This window comes from Helicoverpa armigera, chromosome 21 (assembly GCF_030705265.1).
Source record: "Helicoverpa armigera isolate CAAS_96S chromosome 21, ASM3070526v1, whole genome shotgun sequence".
In the NCBI taxonomy this organism is placed as follows: Eukaryota; Metazoa; Arthropoda; class Insecta; order Lepidoptera; family Noctuidae; genus Helicoverpa; species Helicoverpa armigera.
The window spans coordinates 7940187-7958388 of NC_087140.1; the positions used below are offsets into that span (position 1 = coordinate 7940187).

Below are 18202 nucleotides of genomic sequence, written 5' to 3' on the forward strand. Positions count from 1 at the left end.
GGGCAGTAGATCCCACGGGACGCGGGTGGAACCGCGAGAAAACGGCTAGTTACTTATAAAGTTTTACTTATGGCCTAAGTTTACTCAAATATTCCTTCTACACTAAAGCTGTAGAGTTTGTTAGTTTGAACAAGCTAAACTCAGGAATTTCTGAACCTACTTGACAAATGGTTTTAGTAGTAGGTGAGCAGTTTACCAATGAAGGCTATGTATATTTTTATCCAGATGCATGGAGTAGTTCCTGTGTCACGAGTAAAACCATTGGCGTAAGTTAGTTTCATTAAAAAATCCAGAACAATATCCGAAAAAAATTTCTATTCACAAAAATGAAATTGTCAAAGTGCTCCAAGAATACTTGGCAAAGTTACTTCAGTATGAAAGTATAACTTAGTTGGAGTCGAAAATTTTGTACCAACTTCAAGTTTGAGAGAATGCCAGACTAATTGAGAATTTCGTTAAAATAAACTTCCGCCTTTCATTCACAAATCCTTTTCATGTGACTTTGATATTTTATAGGGATTTTGTGAGCCACTGCTTTCCTTCGGCTTCGCTTGATATTAGGTATATTGTGTGTCTGGGACTAATTTCCCGTAGCTAATACTTCGTTTTCTGTGGGTCATACATATATCCTAGGACTTGCAGTATAAATTTTTATATTACCTAAGTTAAAACTTAGTAGGCCATTTATTTAATCTTTAATTCTTTAAAATTGTATGTTTTTAAATAAGATATACATGTAGATACGTATACATTTGTGTGAATATGTACCAAAAAATGCATATTTTGTAAAAGACTATAAGAAAACTTAAGATACAGACCAAGGTCCCAGAAGAACGTCAAATAGCCATGTGGGAAAATACTCAATCAACAAATGCATATGATAACCTTATAAATATTTATGTTACCTAGTTATAAATAAAACCCAGTTCTCACTCAAAGAAAGACATTCCATCGTTCCGTATAATATTTTCTGTTATTTTTGCATCTCAGTGTGGAAATTACCGCCTGCAAAGGTCATTGCGTCGGGAAGCGACGCGGGCGCAGCCTCGCGAGCAAATAATAGTCTTGTATTTGTGCTTGCTAGTCTGTGCGTGTGTGACTAACTATGTTGATTTGAATGGTGATATTTACGTATGTACGATAGGAAAATGTGAATATTGATGAATTGAAGTATCTTTAAAAATTTTGTACGGCTTTTCCATTGATCAAAAAATTTGTATTAAAAAAATACCATATCGGCTAAAGTTATTTTAAACTATATGAACTAACATTTTACACGGATAATTAATAAATAATAATCGATGTAAAAGTGATATTTATCCCTGAATGCATGCATATTCGTAAGATATTTCATAGTTTGAACAATAGGTAAATCATGTGCTGAAATATGCATAGGTACTCGAGCAGTTCAATCAATATTCTTTTAAATCCCTTGAGAAAATCGCTGGTTTCTAGAATTCAGTTTCCAACAAATCCTTTTATTACATCTCAAAAATACATTATTCTTACACGAGCCACCATCGCAACAACACAAATAATAAATAATCGCCTACAAAAACAACCGCACGACAAAAACTTGAACCGGGGTAACCTTTATCGTTTTTTTGAACCGACGATCAATGTTCAGTAATCAGTAACTCGTTTAAACCGGTTTTATGTTATTTGCTGACGTTACTTCGACGTCAGAAATGCCAATATGTAGGTAGGTATAATTTAGAATTTTCCATGAATGACGCATATATGAACGTATATGTGCACTTATAGGCAAAAAGTAGTTGGGTGGGTAGTTATCTGAACTATGGGATTAAATTACAAGTTATTTTTGCTCATGTAATTTTGCTGGGACCGGGTTTTTTTGCAGTGTTCTCTTTATAGACCAGGTTCAATAATGTTCCATAGAAAGATTATGTATAGCAACTTATTATTTTTTAATTTGACTTTAATTAGTGGTCCGTATCTAAAGGCTCAAACGGGACTCCATTACCAAGAGTTTGCTGGCCGTTCGTCATCAGGCTGTATATCATAAACCGTGATAGCAAAAGAGTTGAAATTTTGGGTTAGTAGACACGAATTTAGCAGTCATGAAAGTGCCAATCGCGACTTAAAAAATGTTTTTTGTGAATGCAACTTGCAAGAATGTAATTACAAAGTGGGCGCATCAACCTTTACAAAAATGTGACTCGCATTTGGCTGTTTTCTTAGCCTCTTAAAAACGTCTCTTTTAGTGCCCTTAGTCCCAGTTTTCAGCACACTCAACTCTAGCCATCACTTATATTACAACTTAATCCACAGGAGCCTAACTAATCTTGATACTTGAATGACTTGGTCAAACTATAAAGGAGCCTAACTAATCTTGATACTTAAATCACACAAACAATAAGTGAGACAAAGTAACGAAAAGGCTTTAACAAAGTGCTGTTTCAGAAGCGATAAAACCTTTATGTGTTACCCCCTGTAGTCTTTTATTTATGGTCGGTAAATCATTAGCTTATTGTTGTGAATAGTCATTAATGTTATTTAATAGTCACTTGCTTCTTATAAAGTAATGTTATCCTTGCTTACCTTAAGTATAAGTTTGTATGTGAGTTAGTTTGTATCTTTTCTCTGAAACATTTGAACTGGTTTTAAGGAAATTTTGTTTGGAAATAGTTTGCGTTTTATTGGCAGTTGTAGGCTTTATCTTTCTCTCTTTTCTGCTATGAATGGTGGTGAAGTTCAGCTTTCCTTATTTTCTCCACTTCACTCTATCTACGACATCGTTCAGTTTATAAGAGGTTAAAAATATTGCACTCGAATAATCAGTAGCCTAACCAATAGTCCAACGGGGTATTGGGTTGCCCGGGTAACTGGGATGAGGGGGTCAGATAGGGCAGTTGCTTCTTGTAAAGCACTGGTACTCAGCTACATCCGGTTAGACTGGAAGCCGACCCCAACATAGTTTGGGAAAAAGGCTCGTAGGATGGAATAATAAGTAGCCTATAATTTTAATCTGATACCTAAATACATATAATCGGCGGACTATAAGTTTGCAAATTTTGCAATATGCGAGTGATTTTAGTCTGGGTGCCATAACCTTTCATATTTAAGAATGGTTCAAAATCGTTAGAAACTGTTAAAAATACGTGTTTTTTTTCAAAGGGCGAAAGCTAAAAAGTATTAAAGAGGAGATTATATTCATGATTTAAATAAATCCGATAAGCGTTTGGGTATTTCTGATGACGTCAGACCATGTCGGACCAACCGGTCTGTGGTCATGGACTTTAACCGCTAGGCTGTTAATTAATCGGTCTGATGAAGAATATTACATTTCAAAGAAAATCCTTTACATTGTAATATTTTTATTAGTTTTTCATGTAAATTGTGTGTTCTTTGAATTAAATGTGGTGTAGAATTAGTCTGAATGGAAATTTTGTACGAAGTTATTTTTCTTTTTTTTAAATAAAATTGATTCGATCTACAAAAATGTCCTTACAGTCAAAAAATGGTGACTATTGGAAATGCATAAAAGCTGTCGGATTAGGTACCTGTAAATAAAAATATACTTTATACAACTTCTTACATTATGAAAACGATATACTTATTTCTTTGTTTCTTAACAACTCCGAAACTACTACACTAATTTAAACAACTCTTTCACTGTTGGGAAAGCTAAAGAAGCTAACTGCCAAAGAAGCTTCATTATCTCCGGATTTCATCGGCATATATTTTATCCGGACATGGGAAAAAAAATCCCAAGGACCAAGGCGGGAAACAGCTAGTTAACAATAAAAAAATACTACGCATCGATCAATAGGTTTTTCCGTTTAGTTCCTATAATTGTCCGTAAAACCTTGTTCTTAGAGACATTTTAATGTTTATACCGTTTTCTTTGTTATCTTCAGTACTAGAACAATATTTTCCAGTTATTTTCCATAGTCGTACTTTGTATTGATCACAATAAGTATAGCCCAAGATGATCAAAACAACTTTTTATACAGTTTATACGTAGTTCAGGAAATATTATCGTCAATTAAGTAACATAGATGAAGTTGTTAATTGATTAATGTATGATTTTTATGTGGGTATGGTTTTTTTTTTGAATTTTGTTTGGTGTATTTCCGTAACAAACATATGTTTGGTTTTAGGAAGTATTTAAGTAACAAAGGTTCATATTAATTTAAAAAAGCTGATCGATGTTAAGTTATTTTCGTTTTATTTTCAATAATTCATTTTAATTTGGTTATCTTTATGTCCTTTTGCAGCGGTTAATGATGGTTTTCAATATAACAATTTTCCCTCATAGATATACACACATAGCTTGAAAGATCAAAGTGAAATGTACTGGTGAACTTATTCAATAAAAATAGCATATTTTCTTTTAATGAATTTTCCCATAGTGCGATATTTACAAGACCCCTATAAGTACCATCATAAAGTACTCAAATTATCCTAGAGTTATGCAATTTTTCCTACATATCTACAATAATAGTTTCCGCGTGCTAATGTCATCTTACAGTAATGGCCGCCCAGTAATTGACATATAACCTTACAATAATCTGCGTTTGCGCATAATGATAATATAATGTAATGTCTAACGTTTCTTGTTGTTTTGTTTATGTTTTTATAACTGTTAATTGACTTTTCTTGTTGTTTTAATGACAACAATACAGTAAAGGAATAATATGTATATATATAGTTGTTAATAGTTTATAATATAATTTAGGGATCTTCACAAGTTAACTGACATGACAAAAATACGGGGAATACCGACAATACGAGGGAAAATACATGAGCCCAATAGGTTCCGTACATCGAAACTTACAGTTCAGAGTTCCACTAGGTAAACCAAAAACTAATACCTTTTACTAGGAAAAGAAGTAATAGTAATTCATATTCTTACTATCAGGTTTCTTTATTAAAAAAATAAAACAAGAATTCATTTGTTTTTTGCTAAAACGAGATAAATAGTTAAAATTATTATTTTCCCATGTAAAACAACGATAAATTAAATAAAATTGACAACATTGATTAAATACATGCTTACTGTCAAAAGGTTGACGACCTTGCGCCTTAACCTTTTTAATGGCGGAACATTACCAGCACAGTTTATTTATAGATATTACATAAGTATTAATAAATAAATTCCATAGAAAACAATTTATTTTACCTCGAAAAGGCATGTATTCATTATTTTTAATGAATATCGCTTTTTTAGAGTTCAGTTTCCACGCCAATGGAGCCTTAGCTTTCGCCATATTTCACGGAACAGACTTGATTTTTTCTGAAAATTCTGACAAGAGTGTGTGCTAATTGGAATAAATCTGTATTAAGTATACCTACTATAAAGTGGACTTTTCTGTTTGCAACCCAAAAGCTTAATATACTGAACCAATTTGAAAAAATATTTTAGTATTCAACATTTATTATAAAATATTCTTATTCTAAGTAGGTATAATTTGGTGCAATTGATGCGGAACCCTCAGCATATGTCTCTACTCGTGTGTGGGAGATTTTTTGTGAACTGTTCCAAAGTTCGATATGAACTGGTTTGTTGTTTCGTATTTACTTATATTAGCTATGAAATATTAATTATTTCTATGTCATAGATTCTATGATATTACACACATTAATAAAACGACAAGGTTATTATAAAAAAGCTTTGATTCGCAATGTAAAAAGTTATTCTACAGGCATAGGATTAAATAAATTATTATTTATCGAAATACATATTGTAGTTTAAGACAGGATAAAAAAAAAAAATGTCCTACGTAACTTTCAGTAAGGACAGTTAGTAAAGAAAATCAATAAGATTTAACTATCCCGAACCACGTAATTAAATTAATCAGCTTTTCATATGTTACATATTTGTTTTATTAGTACATAGTTGCACTGCTTGAAAAATGATAGTGATTGGATACATTATTCATTTATTTATTAAAAAGGGTTTACCAACAGCTTCTGTGTAGATTAATTAAGCTTAGAGTACAATTTCTGTTATTACTAGGACTTAGGTACATTATGATTATGATTAGGTAGTTATTTTTATCAGGTATTTAATTCGACTTTTCATAACAGACTTTCATATCTAAATTATGTATACCTATATTTTTCTAATAGCGTGCGTATGGTGTTTCACCTTGAACGTCTATACAACCCTTGACATTGACATTGGTAAAGTCAGTCTGAGTGCTAACGTAAAATCAAGCGGTCATTTGTATAGTTTATTCTTTAATAAGTTTGGTAAAACTGAGCAATATTAACTAACGATAGATTTAAAGTAAGTATTTAAAATTGCGTGGAGGAAAATTTGTCCTATAGTAAACCAATTCTATAATTATTATAATAAGGATCGCGCATTTGATACACTTTACAATTCCACACTGCAGTATCTCAATCTGGTGCCCCTGTTCAATCTTGGCGCCCCTGTGTAATCTTGGAGCCCTGTGCAATCTTAGTGCCCCTGCGAAGTCTTAGATACCTGTGCTATCTGAGCGCCCCTGTGTAATCTTGGCTCTGCAGGACTACATTTCTCGACCTCTTTTGAGTTCGTCATTACGTCTACCTAGAATATATATATATCAATTTTCCAAAATAACACCAATATTTATATCCTTTCCTCTTTTGTTACAGTAAAAAATGCCAGCGTACGACAATGAGGGGGCCACGATATCCATGGAGGATGTTCGGGCCCCGGAGGCTCCGATCACTATCAGTACCATAGAAGAGGAACTGATAGCCAGGAGACATAAGATGTTCAAAACTCAGAAGTCTACTGTCGCTTCTAGGTGAGTTTAGCGTTATCATACAATAAGTTAGATGGATGCGGTGCTGGTATAATTAAATGCCAATTATATTTATTTTATATGCAAAAATAAATAGTGCTGGCCTTGAGTTGTGGCGCGCACTCTTATTTAATTTTTATTCAAATACTTAATGCAAATTCTAACTCATCGCCGTCCTCTCAAAAGACTGGCATCATGACAGTGTAGTTATATTACATGGCAATGTTTGCTGAACTTTAAGGTTTAGTCTAAGAAGTCTTATAATATGGAAATTCTGATACCATATTATACAGACGCCAGCAGGTCAACCTACCCGAATCTATCTTATCAATCGAATACTAACCTTCCACTATTGTGATAGGGTTGATAATATATTTAAGAAATTTAACAGATTGAGGTAGGTTGATACGCTATCTTCTTTACTATCCCAGCATATTCAAATCAATTATTCTACAATTCTAGCAAATCCTATCAAACTGACTTAACATCAGATAGACTCTCTGTTCCAAGGATTATATATAAAGCCTAACATCACGTGAACGTATAGTAGTTATGATAAACGATATAACATGTCTATTTTTTCTTCTTTATCAGGAAACAGCAAGCAGTGTGTGTAAGAAGAGCACACAAGAGATACGGCACACAGAAGAATCCTAACATTATCTTGGATGGATTGAACATGACCGTGCCAAAAGGATCCATGTAAGTTATCGTTCTTTAATTAATAGAAATAAAGCATATAGCAACTCGTCGTCTAAACTAAAATTATAAAGAGTACTTTGATTACTTGTACTCGAAAACTGATAAACCGATTTGAAAGATTATTTCATTGTGAAGTTACACTATCCCGGTTGGCATAGGCCGTAGATTATATGGAAGAAATTCCTCCAAGACGTGGATAAAACCGCGAGAAAAAGCTAGATATAATGTAATGTTCTAAAGTAATAAAACCTTGTTCTTATAATAATTTGCGCTTAATCAAACCAGTATGTATTCATTGACATTACGAAAAAAAGTGACATTGGCTAAGCAACATTAAACATTTAAATTAAATTGGTATTACTAAGTAATGAATTGGCTATTTCCTAATCGTAATTTTACATTTAAAAATCAGCGGGCACCTTTTCATTTTACATTTTTAAGATGCCAGGAAAATGGCGCCAAAAATATCTAATGTCAAAAGGAACCATTTTAAATTTGACAAACGGCTGGCATTCTGTGGAATAGGCAAGAAAGCTTTTTAAATAATTTGAAGCAAATGGCGTGAGGTCTAAAGCGTTAATGTTTTCAATTTGCGACCAGAGGCGGAAAAACTGAGAAAAATATATCAAAGATTCCATTGAAATTAATGTTGGTACTTAAAAAGTGGTTTTAAAATTAGTGGTAGGCGTTTTATCTTAAACTAAAATTTGATCTTGAATGTGTTTTGAAAAAAGCAAAAGCTAGGTTATTTTATGTCTCTTCTATTGGCTATTGTATTCTGGGCTTATCTTTGTATATTACGGTAAAGGTAATGAGCTCATTTACAGTCATCATATAATACCAAACACTCTTACAGGTAGATAGAAATACATAGATGTCAAAATCTCTCTTTGGCTCCTTTTGCGTCCGGTGCTAAAAAAACATTAACTTTGATCGCCCGAAGTGTCAAATAAAGCATTGGAGCAAAGGCATACAATAACTAAACTATAAAAAAAAACCTAATAACTTTACTCTCTTAATTCTCGTAAAATATTTAATTTCCATCTTCTCCTTTTCAGATACGGTCTTCTCGGAGCATCAGGTTGTGGAAAGACCACCTTACTGTCATGTATTGTGGGTAGACGAAGGCTCAACTCTGGAGAGATCTGGGTGCTGGGAGGAAAGCCAGGTAGCCCTGGCAGTGGAGTTCCTGGACCCAGGATAGGGTATATGCCTCAGGTTTGTAGATCATTTACAGTTAATTTGGTGGTTTTCGATTATGTACTGTGTAAAGTATTTCATCCCAAAGAGAGACAAAATACCAATCCCAAATAAAACCATCTTAGTGCTTAGGTGTTGTTCGAAAGAGCTACCGCGTCCCTAGTATACTTATGTAGGGCACCAGAAGTAACATGGTGGGATTAAGTTAGTAAGAGTCTGACTGTCACTCGGCACCCACACACTCCCTCATTGCACCCACAGCGAGAGGGGTCATTATGGACATAACTGCATTGAAATGACATACTTAATATGATAATAATAATATTTACTACGATGATACATACCCTCAACTTCTAACGACTGGAAAAGACAGAGCTACACTTTGAATACAAGTTAAAATCTCTCAGAAAAATATCCTCTGATTAATTGATTGTCATTTTAAAGTTTTAGCTCAAGAAGCTTTTTGATAAAACTTAGATGACACACGACATGTTATTGTTTCAAACTTACTGCTAATGTTAGGGCAATTTGTCCTAATACCATTTACTTAATATATCGCGATAATATGATGGCATATTGTTAAGGGAAAATCAACCTTATGTTAAAGGGATAAGGTTGATAGAAATAATTCGGAAAATTGCCGTGTGAAAAATAAAATGATAGCGTTGTGATCGGTGAAGCGCATTCATATGATATGTGGTCGGTAATTTATTTGTGTTATATAAGAGTAGCAAACTGCAGACTAAACAGTCGGCGAAAGTTGACCCCATGGTTGGTCCAATCACTTTTCAGTCGGTCTGATACCGGCTAAACAATTGTGGCGTTACTACAAAAACTTAAACATCTGTTTTACACTTGTCTTAAAAAAAATGTGGCTGCAAAATGAACCATATGTCAACGTCATAATCTGACATTTTTTTAGACAAGTCTTAAACTGACGTTTAAAAGATTTTGTGGTAAGAAGTTTGATTTTTATAATGTGCGTACTTACCATATGGTACTTATCAGATCCCGATCGAACAGTCGGCCGACTAAAAAGTTGTCAGTGTGGGGTACACCAACAGTTTTGTTGTTTGTGGCCAATTATTGTTTGAATGGTTTGTTTTTGAAATTGTCAAACAATTTAGAAATGCTTTTGTTTGTGGATAGGAAAATAAACAAGCATATTTTGTTGTTGAAGTAGGTACTAACCGCGTATCAACTAATTCTGCATTTATCTGTACTCATCTGTTAAAACTATATTTTAGATATTGAAAACTAGAAGATAAGGGTCGGAAATAATGTAAAGGTTAAGTGAAGAGATGCTTTAACTGCGTTAAATAATATATTTGAAAATTATACCCAGTTTTTAACACTCCTGAGGAGTGTTATAAGTTTGAGGCACCGTAGCCCTTAATGAATGAACCGATTTCGATTCGTTTTTTTTTGTATGAAAACTGTTTCACCCGTGGATTTTAGATCTATAGAACACACCTTCAAAATCATAATTTTAAAATTCATTCGTTTTAAAACTATAAGCAATTTTGAAATATTATGATTTTTTACTGATGCAAGTGGCTTAAGATTTATTTATTGTTTTCAAAACTCGAATAGATTGTTGTGTTATTATCGCTATAAGTATATTCCCATGCCATCCTAACCATACAATGAAGATGAGACCACGTATGTTTTCCTATTGGCATACTAATATTTAACACTTTATCGAAGAAACAATATTGTATATTATAATACAAACAATACACAATATTGTTTATGTTATTATGTAACCGGTTGAGGGTTAAATAATAAAGCCTTGACCTGTAAAATATGTTTTAGCTATGCTTCAGTTAAATATAAATTTAGTTTTTTACATTAATTTTGAATCCTTCTCTCTGTGAGAGGAGGCCTGTGCCCAGCAGTGGGACGATAAAAAGGAAGTACATTAATTTTAAATGAATAAAATACTGTGGGTTTTGAACTGTCATGTTACTGTCTTTTTCACTTTATTATAATTATATTTAAATTAATTAGCGATGTTATTTTAAATACGAAAGAGTTTGACATTTCTAGATAGGTTTTTTTAACACCAAAAATCATTGAAAGTCGTCGTATCTGATCCCTTTGTTCACCATAGGTATTTGATCTAGAAGAAGGTGCCTGACCTACCTGCATTATGGCTTCTCTGATTATCTTATTCTATAGTCTAAGGAAACTTTTACAATTTGTATTTTTATATATTTCCCAAGGAAAGACACCATTTATTTTCAGTCTTCTTGTACCGTCTTTCGTTTCAAATAGTTTTTTGTATTATTGCAGGAAATAGCTCTATTCGGAGAGTTTACCATCAGGGAGACACTCATCTACTTCGGATGGATTGCCAACATGAAGACTAAAGTGGTGGAAGAGCGTATCGACTTCCTTATCCAGTTGTTGCAACTTCCCAACCCTACCAGGTATAGAATGGAATAGACGAATTAGTATTTTGTGGGCTAAATCTGATGTATAAGTATTAGAGACATCATTGCGCTGGTGTAGATACACGCGGTATCAAGCTATTATTCTTCTTTCGTGTCGATGACAAGTCATATAGTACAACTACACTTTGTCAGCCCAATATACCACCACAGCGAGAGCACGGTCGGATGTGCTCATTAGGTCCTCCCGCGAGCAAGTTTCACTGTTTCAGGGCACAGTGGACATGCGATGAGCAACATATCAAGCTAAATAAAACTAATATAAACTGATCGTTCAATTTGCAGAAATATTGTCTAAAGCAAATTCAAGACAATCTAGTTTTGTATATCTTGATGTAAAATGCGCACAGATAATATTCATAACTCTTCCTCACGCCTCCTTCTTTCTATTGGTTTAATAGCATGAATGATTCCGACTACGTTGCGCAGAGTAAATTCTATGGGATGCGGATGGAGCCACTAACGGAAACTAGTCTATCGATAAAATACATCTTTGAGCTTGAATGATTTTAACCAACCGAATCTAATAACACTTGAAGGCGTATATAATCACTACATAGTATAAAACAAAGTCGCCTCTTCTGTCCCTATAATGTCCTTTGTACGCTAAAATCTTCAAAAGTACGCAACCGATTTTCTTGCGGTTTTTTAATAGACAGGGTGATTAAAGAGGAAGGTTTACATGTATAATAACATACATTAAATAGTGGGGAAATACCATAAAATAAATAACTTATAGTCTTTGGAGAATACTCAATACTTTATTGCATACCATAATGTGTACAAGCTGGTGGGTAAAATTAAAAGAAACAATTGTGGACCCTGTCAGGCACAGCAAAGTTAGTTTTTACAGGAGAGGACGATGAGCGCTTTTTAAACTTAATAATACTATTATCCCGTGCGAAGCTGGAGCGTGTCGCTAGTGGCTAACAAAGAATATTGCCAATTTCAGACAAGTCAAGAACCTATCAGGAGGTCAGCAGAGAAGGACGTCGTTGGCTGCAGCCCTCATCCATGACCCTGAGCTGCTGATCCTGGATGAACCAACTGTTGGAGTCGACCCTGTGTTGCGGCAGAGGTAAGATTGGTTCATTTAGACAAGGACTGAGACTCAAACTCAAGCACAAAATATTTATTCGACTACAAGCATTTTGTGAAATTTTGTGTCAAATTGATGAAAACTTTCATGGAATATTAGTATGTCTTTTTATTAGGTTTTCGTTTCTTAAGTAAGCGATATTTACTGGTTTATTTGCTTGTAACCTAAATAAGAATACAGCTTGTTTGTGCTTCTGAAATGCAGAGAACTAGGTACGTTTTGATAGTCACGGTCGTAAATAAAATATCTTGCAAGCTAAACCTAGAATATAATTTAAAGAAATATGCTTAATTAATATAATTTGTTTTAAAACCACAGAACATTGCTAATTTAAATGCATTTTAATTAATTTGAAGCTCATTGTATTTCCAAGTCTTGAATTTTAAGTTTGCTAATTCAATTCAATTAGGTACCTCAAAAGCAAAAATACCTTAAAACATTAATTTGGGAATCAACCAAGCTTAACTTAATTGACGATATGGAACAACTTTAGCGTTATCCAAAATCTGAATGAATTGCGAAGTTGGACAACTATTTTGGAATATTTCAATACTAGCTTCCGCCCGCGGCTTAGCCTGCGTAGTGTTCGGTTATATCGCGTTTCCAAGAGAATTCTTCTAAAGTCCAGGATAAAAACTATCCTATGTTCTTTCTCAAGGTCAACTCTATCTCTGTACCAAATTTTATTAAAATCAGTTCAGTGGTTTAGACGTGAAAGCGTAACAGACAGACAGACAGAGTTCCTTTCGCATTTATAATATTAGTAGGGATTGGTGCTTAAAACTAGTAGTTTTATGTGAGTTTTTTAATTTATTAAAAATGTTTTTGTTTGCAGCATCTGGGACCATTTGGTGGAGATTACAAGAGGTGGTCGCACTACAGTTATTATAACGACCCATTATATTGATGAAACCAAACAGGCTGATATTGTAAGTAATCACTACTACTATAAAACAAAGTCGCTTATTCTGTCCCTATGTCCCTTTGTACGCTTAAATCTTCAAAACTACGCAACCGATTTTCATGCGGTTTTTTAATCAAATAGAGTGCTCCAAGAGGAAGGTTTATATGTATTATAACATTCATTAAATACTGGGAAAATACTGGTACTCCGTGCGAAGCCGGGGCAGGTCGCTAGTGTTTTACAAACACTTCGTTTCAATTTTAATTCAAGTACCTAAGTAGTTGGGTGATAGTTTTTGTTTGCATTTTAATCTTTGGACATTTATTGTGATTGAAAATGCAAGGTATTATTTATCATGTTTATTAAGTAGATCATAAAATATTTATGGGTTGTTTAATGCGTTTGTTTGAGTCATGGCAGCTAATCTCTTAGCGCTTCAACAATATTTTATTTTCGAAATGAGGTGTACTTAGAAGTTTTATAAAAACCATAAATTAAAGTTATAGAATTAGTTTCGGAAGGCACACTATATGTAAGTGGCTACTGGTAAAACTCGGCCGTCATTACTTGTCTAGAAGCCAGAAAGCCTGACAACCAATCTTACCGATGGGTATCTGATAACTCGGGAACTGGGTTGTGGATGTCAGATTGGTAATCCGTCCATGGTATTACTGTTATCAGCTGCCTCATGCACAGTCGTAAACAGCTGAAAACTTGCTAATTCAAGTGATTTATTTTTTCTTCACAGATTGGTCTAATGCGAGGAGGTAGATTCCTAGCCGAAGAATCACCAACAGAACTGATCCGTCGCTACCAGGGTGAGAGTTTAGAAGACGTGTTCTTGAAGCTGTCGGTGCTGCAGAACTTGGGCAAGAGGAGGAGGTCCAGCATCCTGGCTGACGTGGTGGAGAGAGTGGAACTGCCTGCTATACCGGTGAGTAGAATAGAATAGAGGATGAAATAAGAGAAGTAAAGCTGTATAACTTAAACGTTGTATGATGAAATGGTAAAATGGAAGAGCTTATGGGATCTGAAAAATTATGAGGATTTGCTAAAGATGATGTTCGAAGTAATTATTATGGAAATCGAAAAAGTGCGGCGATGTGCCTGTGTGTATGAATTCTGTTGGAATTGAGACCACGTTTATTGTAACAATTCAAGTTTCGTCACAAGGGGAACATAATGTAGTAAATCTTAGTAGCGAAAATTCGAGTACTATAAAAAAAAATACGTAGTTCATTAGGAAAAAAATCGTGGTAAAATCCACATGCAAGTTCATAAATTCTTCTATCTTCTTTCAGAACCCCGCCGCAGTAGACTTAGAAGAAGCAGAAATCGGAGAAATATCAGGCGAGTTTGGAGACAACGTGTCCATGAGCAGTAAGGGTCGCGTGGTGGTGACCCCTGAGCTGCTGGCTCCAGTTGAAGCCATGCCTCCAGAGGAGAAGCCTCGGAGAAGCATGGAGAGTTATATGCCGATGAAGTGGCACCACATGAAGGCTTTGATTTGGAAGAACTTCTTGAGTTTGTTTAGGAATTTCGGGTAAGGAATTAGTGAATTGAAAACTGATAATGGTGAAGTTTGGATTTTACAAAAAATGACTTATATTTTATTTATCTTGCTGTCTTTATTGAACTATATATGTTTTACTATTCTATTAGTAACTAGTTCAATCTGAGAGCTAGAAGTCTTTTCGTGCCTAACCTGATTACTCATAGTTATATAGGTTTAATTAAAAGATTGATGAGCGAGACGTATTCAAATACAAATCATTCAGCAACCATACGGTATTTTGGGCATTTGAAGCTCTTCTTTTAGCTTCGCCCTCTACTTTTTAAGTCGGTTAAAAATTAAAGTATTGCTAATCCTATTGTTTTTTTCTTCCAGTGCTCTAGCCTTCCTCCTCGGCCTCCCAGTCTCCCAGATGATATTCTTCTGCCTCGCCATTGGCCACTACCCAGTGGGTCTGCCCATTGCTGTGGTGAACTATGAGGTCAACTCTACGGAACCCCTCTGCGATTACAACAAGAACCTCTGCCCTCAGGACCCTAATACCTATGAGTGGAACTTGACGAGATTCAGTTGCGAGTATCTGGACTTCTTGTCGAAACGGCAATCGAATTTGGTGAGTAATCAAGTGATGAAAAATTACAAAATAATTGATTTACAATATGTGGATAGGTACTGTGGATAGCTATGTACTAGGTTCTGCCAGTGGTGGGAACTTCTTCACGCACTAACACTGAAATAGTGAGCTATCTAACACTGAAATATTTATTCAAATCGGAACAGTTCCTGAAATAACTTATAGCATTTTTTATGCTAGCATAATGTAATGCAAGTCTTACAAAAAACTTACATAAATTACGTAAGTATAAATATAGTGCAATTAATTAATCATGTTTTTCTTTTCCACCAGATATACTACCCATCAAAAGAGTTGGCAATGGAAGAATCAGCTCACGGCAAAGCGAGGGCAGTGCTGGTGTTCCACTCGAACTTCTCCGAGTCCTTGCAGCTGAGGATCACAGACCCAAGGCATGCTAACTTCTGGACTGTGAAGAACTCTGACATGGAAGCGCATATGGATGAGACTGGTGAGTTATATTTTGTGGCCTTTGCATTTAAGAAGATAGAAAAGAACAGTTGAAAAAATTGTTGACTATGGATGATTTTTAATTGTTTTTATTTGTGCTCAAGTTCTTGATACTTAAAGTTTCACGGAACAATTTATATTTTGAGATTTTTATGTTGTGAGATAGAGATGAAAGGAACGTAGCCATATGCTTTGAATTGCCCTTACATTATGTAATGAGAAAGAAAGAGTATAATTCCATACATGATAAAAAACCCGTACCTACCCGATAATAGTTCTGAATCTTGTGAAAGAGACCTACTCTTATAGGTAAAAAAATTAAAATTTTCTATTTAAAAAACGCATAGACTGACATACTTTTATACATCGATTCAAAAACTCATATTTGGGGTTATTTTCTTCGAGCTTTAATTTCGACCAAAAAACCTCGCAAAAATTAAAAACGGCTTTTCAAACAACCTGCAGCAAATAATTTTTGTTCGTCAGCTTCATAAACCCCAACAATGAAACAAAACTCATAGAAATTCATAAAGCTCCATTTTAATTAAAATTTTATACTGAAGGGGTTCAAACAAAAGACATGAAAAAATAACCTCCCCATTTCCCCATTCCCCCATTACCCATTTGTAATTCAAACGTGTGTCTTCGAGTTCCTGTATGCAGTAATGGAATTTCGTATTTTTTTCATTAGGTACCCACGTTTGTTTTGAGTTTTCTGCTTTATTTTGTATTTGGGTCAGTAGTTAATTAGAGTTTTAAAGACAGTTTTTAATGAATGGTTGATGGTTTGGTCATTTTGTGAGGAGCGTTTGTATTTCTGAAGTTATTCACAATCCTTATCAATACCTATTATAATATGTGGAAGTATATAATAGTTGATTTTCACGCTAAAACTGCTGAACGTATTGAAATAAAATTTAGTACAGGTAGCCTAGAGCCTAAAAAGGACAAGCGTTTACATCCGAGAGTGAGAAATAGTTCCCTCATGATAAGGTTGGAACTGCGTAGAACAGGTGGTTCAATCATAAAAATAAAAACTAAGAAGAGTGTGTTCAATATAAAAGGACAGGCATCTATAAAAAATTACGTTGTAGGTTTGTAACAATACAAAGAAAAACATTTCTACGTAACACAATCTCATAAGTACGTAATTTTCAAAGACATAGCCCACATACTTACAAATAATCGTACACCCGAATGATTGTCCCAATTCGCGTCGAAACGTTTGAGCGGATTCCGATCCACCATATTGCCGTATTTGGTACAAAACCATGGAGAAGAAAATGACTAGTGGAGATGTCATAACGGGATTGTTCGAAAGAGTTACCGAGGCCCTGGTACATAAAAGGCCTTCGAAGGAACATGATACATAGGTTTAAGTCAGTAAGAGTCTGACACTCCCTCAGGCTGCTAATCCACAGCGGGAGGAGTCTTTTGATGATTTCCCATAAAAAAGGTGCCGTAATGTAATATCTCCTAAGAAAATAGCGCGCTAGAATACGGGTGTGTGAGGCGTTACTGTCTTCGCCCTTGTACGCCTCTTTTGGACTCGATCATTTTTTGTAATACCAATATTTTTTTATAGATGTCTCAAAGGACCCAAACGCTCACCCTAGTTTACTTGTAAGTGATCTTTTGCTCATGCCCATCGTATGTATTTTGACCTAGAAGCAGGCGCCTGACCTACTTACCTTATGGCAACTCCATTCATCTTTCCTTACTCCATGGATCCGCCATATTGCCGTATTTGGCACAAACAAGCGAACGAACAAACAGACATGTTTGTTTGCATGTGCGCAATCCCTTTACGAGATCCTAAGCTAATAAAACATGTTAATTTGTTTACAAGTAAATGTGGGTGGCTAAGTGGCTGATGTTTTGAATGAATGATTTAATTATTTTATATTATTGTGTTATGAAGCGACGCGGCGACGTCTTAGCAAAATATGGACGCTTATGTACAGATATCTATATTTACATCTTAAATCAATAGACTGTGTATGTTTACTAGATAAATTAAAATTCTATATTTAGTAAATACCTATAGGTATTACGACTGCTTGTAGGTACTCGTCTACGGTCACGGGTTTGATTCCCAGGTTGTTAGTTATACTACCTTTTTAACACTCCTTCTCTTCTTTCGTGTCGATGACATGTCTTATAGTGAGACTACACTTTGTCAGCCCAATATGCCGCTACAGCGAGAGCACGGCCGGATGCGCTCATGAGATCCTGCCGCGAGCACGTTTCAGGGCACAGCGGACATGCGATGAGGTGGGACATGGTCTGCATAGCAGCCCCGCACTCGCACCCAAGGTCCGCCCCGCCCGTGAAACCCCACCTGGACCGATTGTCTTTGCTTCGGCCGACCTGCGTTCGGAGTCTGTTTAAGGACTGCCAAACTCTTTTCGGGAGATCGTGTCCAGGAGGGAGTCTTTCCAAGAGCGGGACAAACGGAGTTTTTAACACTGTTCCACTTACATCCC

General features: G+C 35.0%; 1 protein-coding gene across 2 annotated transcripts in view; it reads left to right on the top strand.

Annotated features, from left to right (window-relative positions):
- Positions 1-18202, top strand: part of Osy (oskyddad) — a 76278-nt gene that overhangs the window by 43697 nt on the left and 14379 nt on the right. For both annotated transcript variants that reach the window (XM_064040144.1, XM_064040145.1), the window contains exons 2-11: positions 6610-6764; positions 7356-7463; positions 8522-8681; positions 10959-11095; positions 12069-12194; positions 13051-13144; positions 13868-14053; positions 14421-14662; positions 15008-15245; positions 15540-15717. In XM_064040144.1, the coding sequence (XP_063896214.1) occupies positions 6616-6764; positions 7356-7463; positions 8522-8681; positions 10959-11095; positions 12069-12194; positions 13051-13144; positions 13868-14053; positions 14421-14662; positions 15008-15245; positions 15540-15717 (1618 nt within the window). In that variant the 5' untranslated portion in view covers positions 6610-6615. The remainder of the gene's footprint in view (positions 1-6609; positions 6765-7355; positions 7464-8521; positions 8682-10958; positions 11096-12068; positions 12195-13050; positions 13145-13867; positions 14054-14420; positions 14663-15007; positions 15246-15539; positions 15718-18202) is intronic.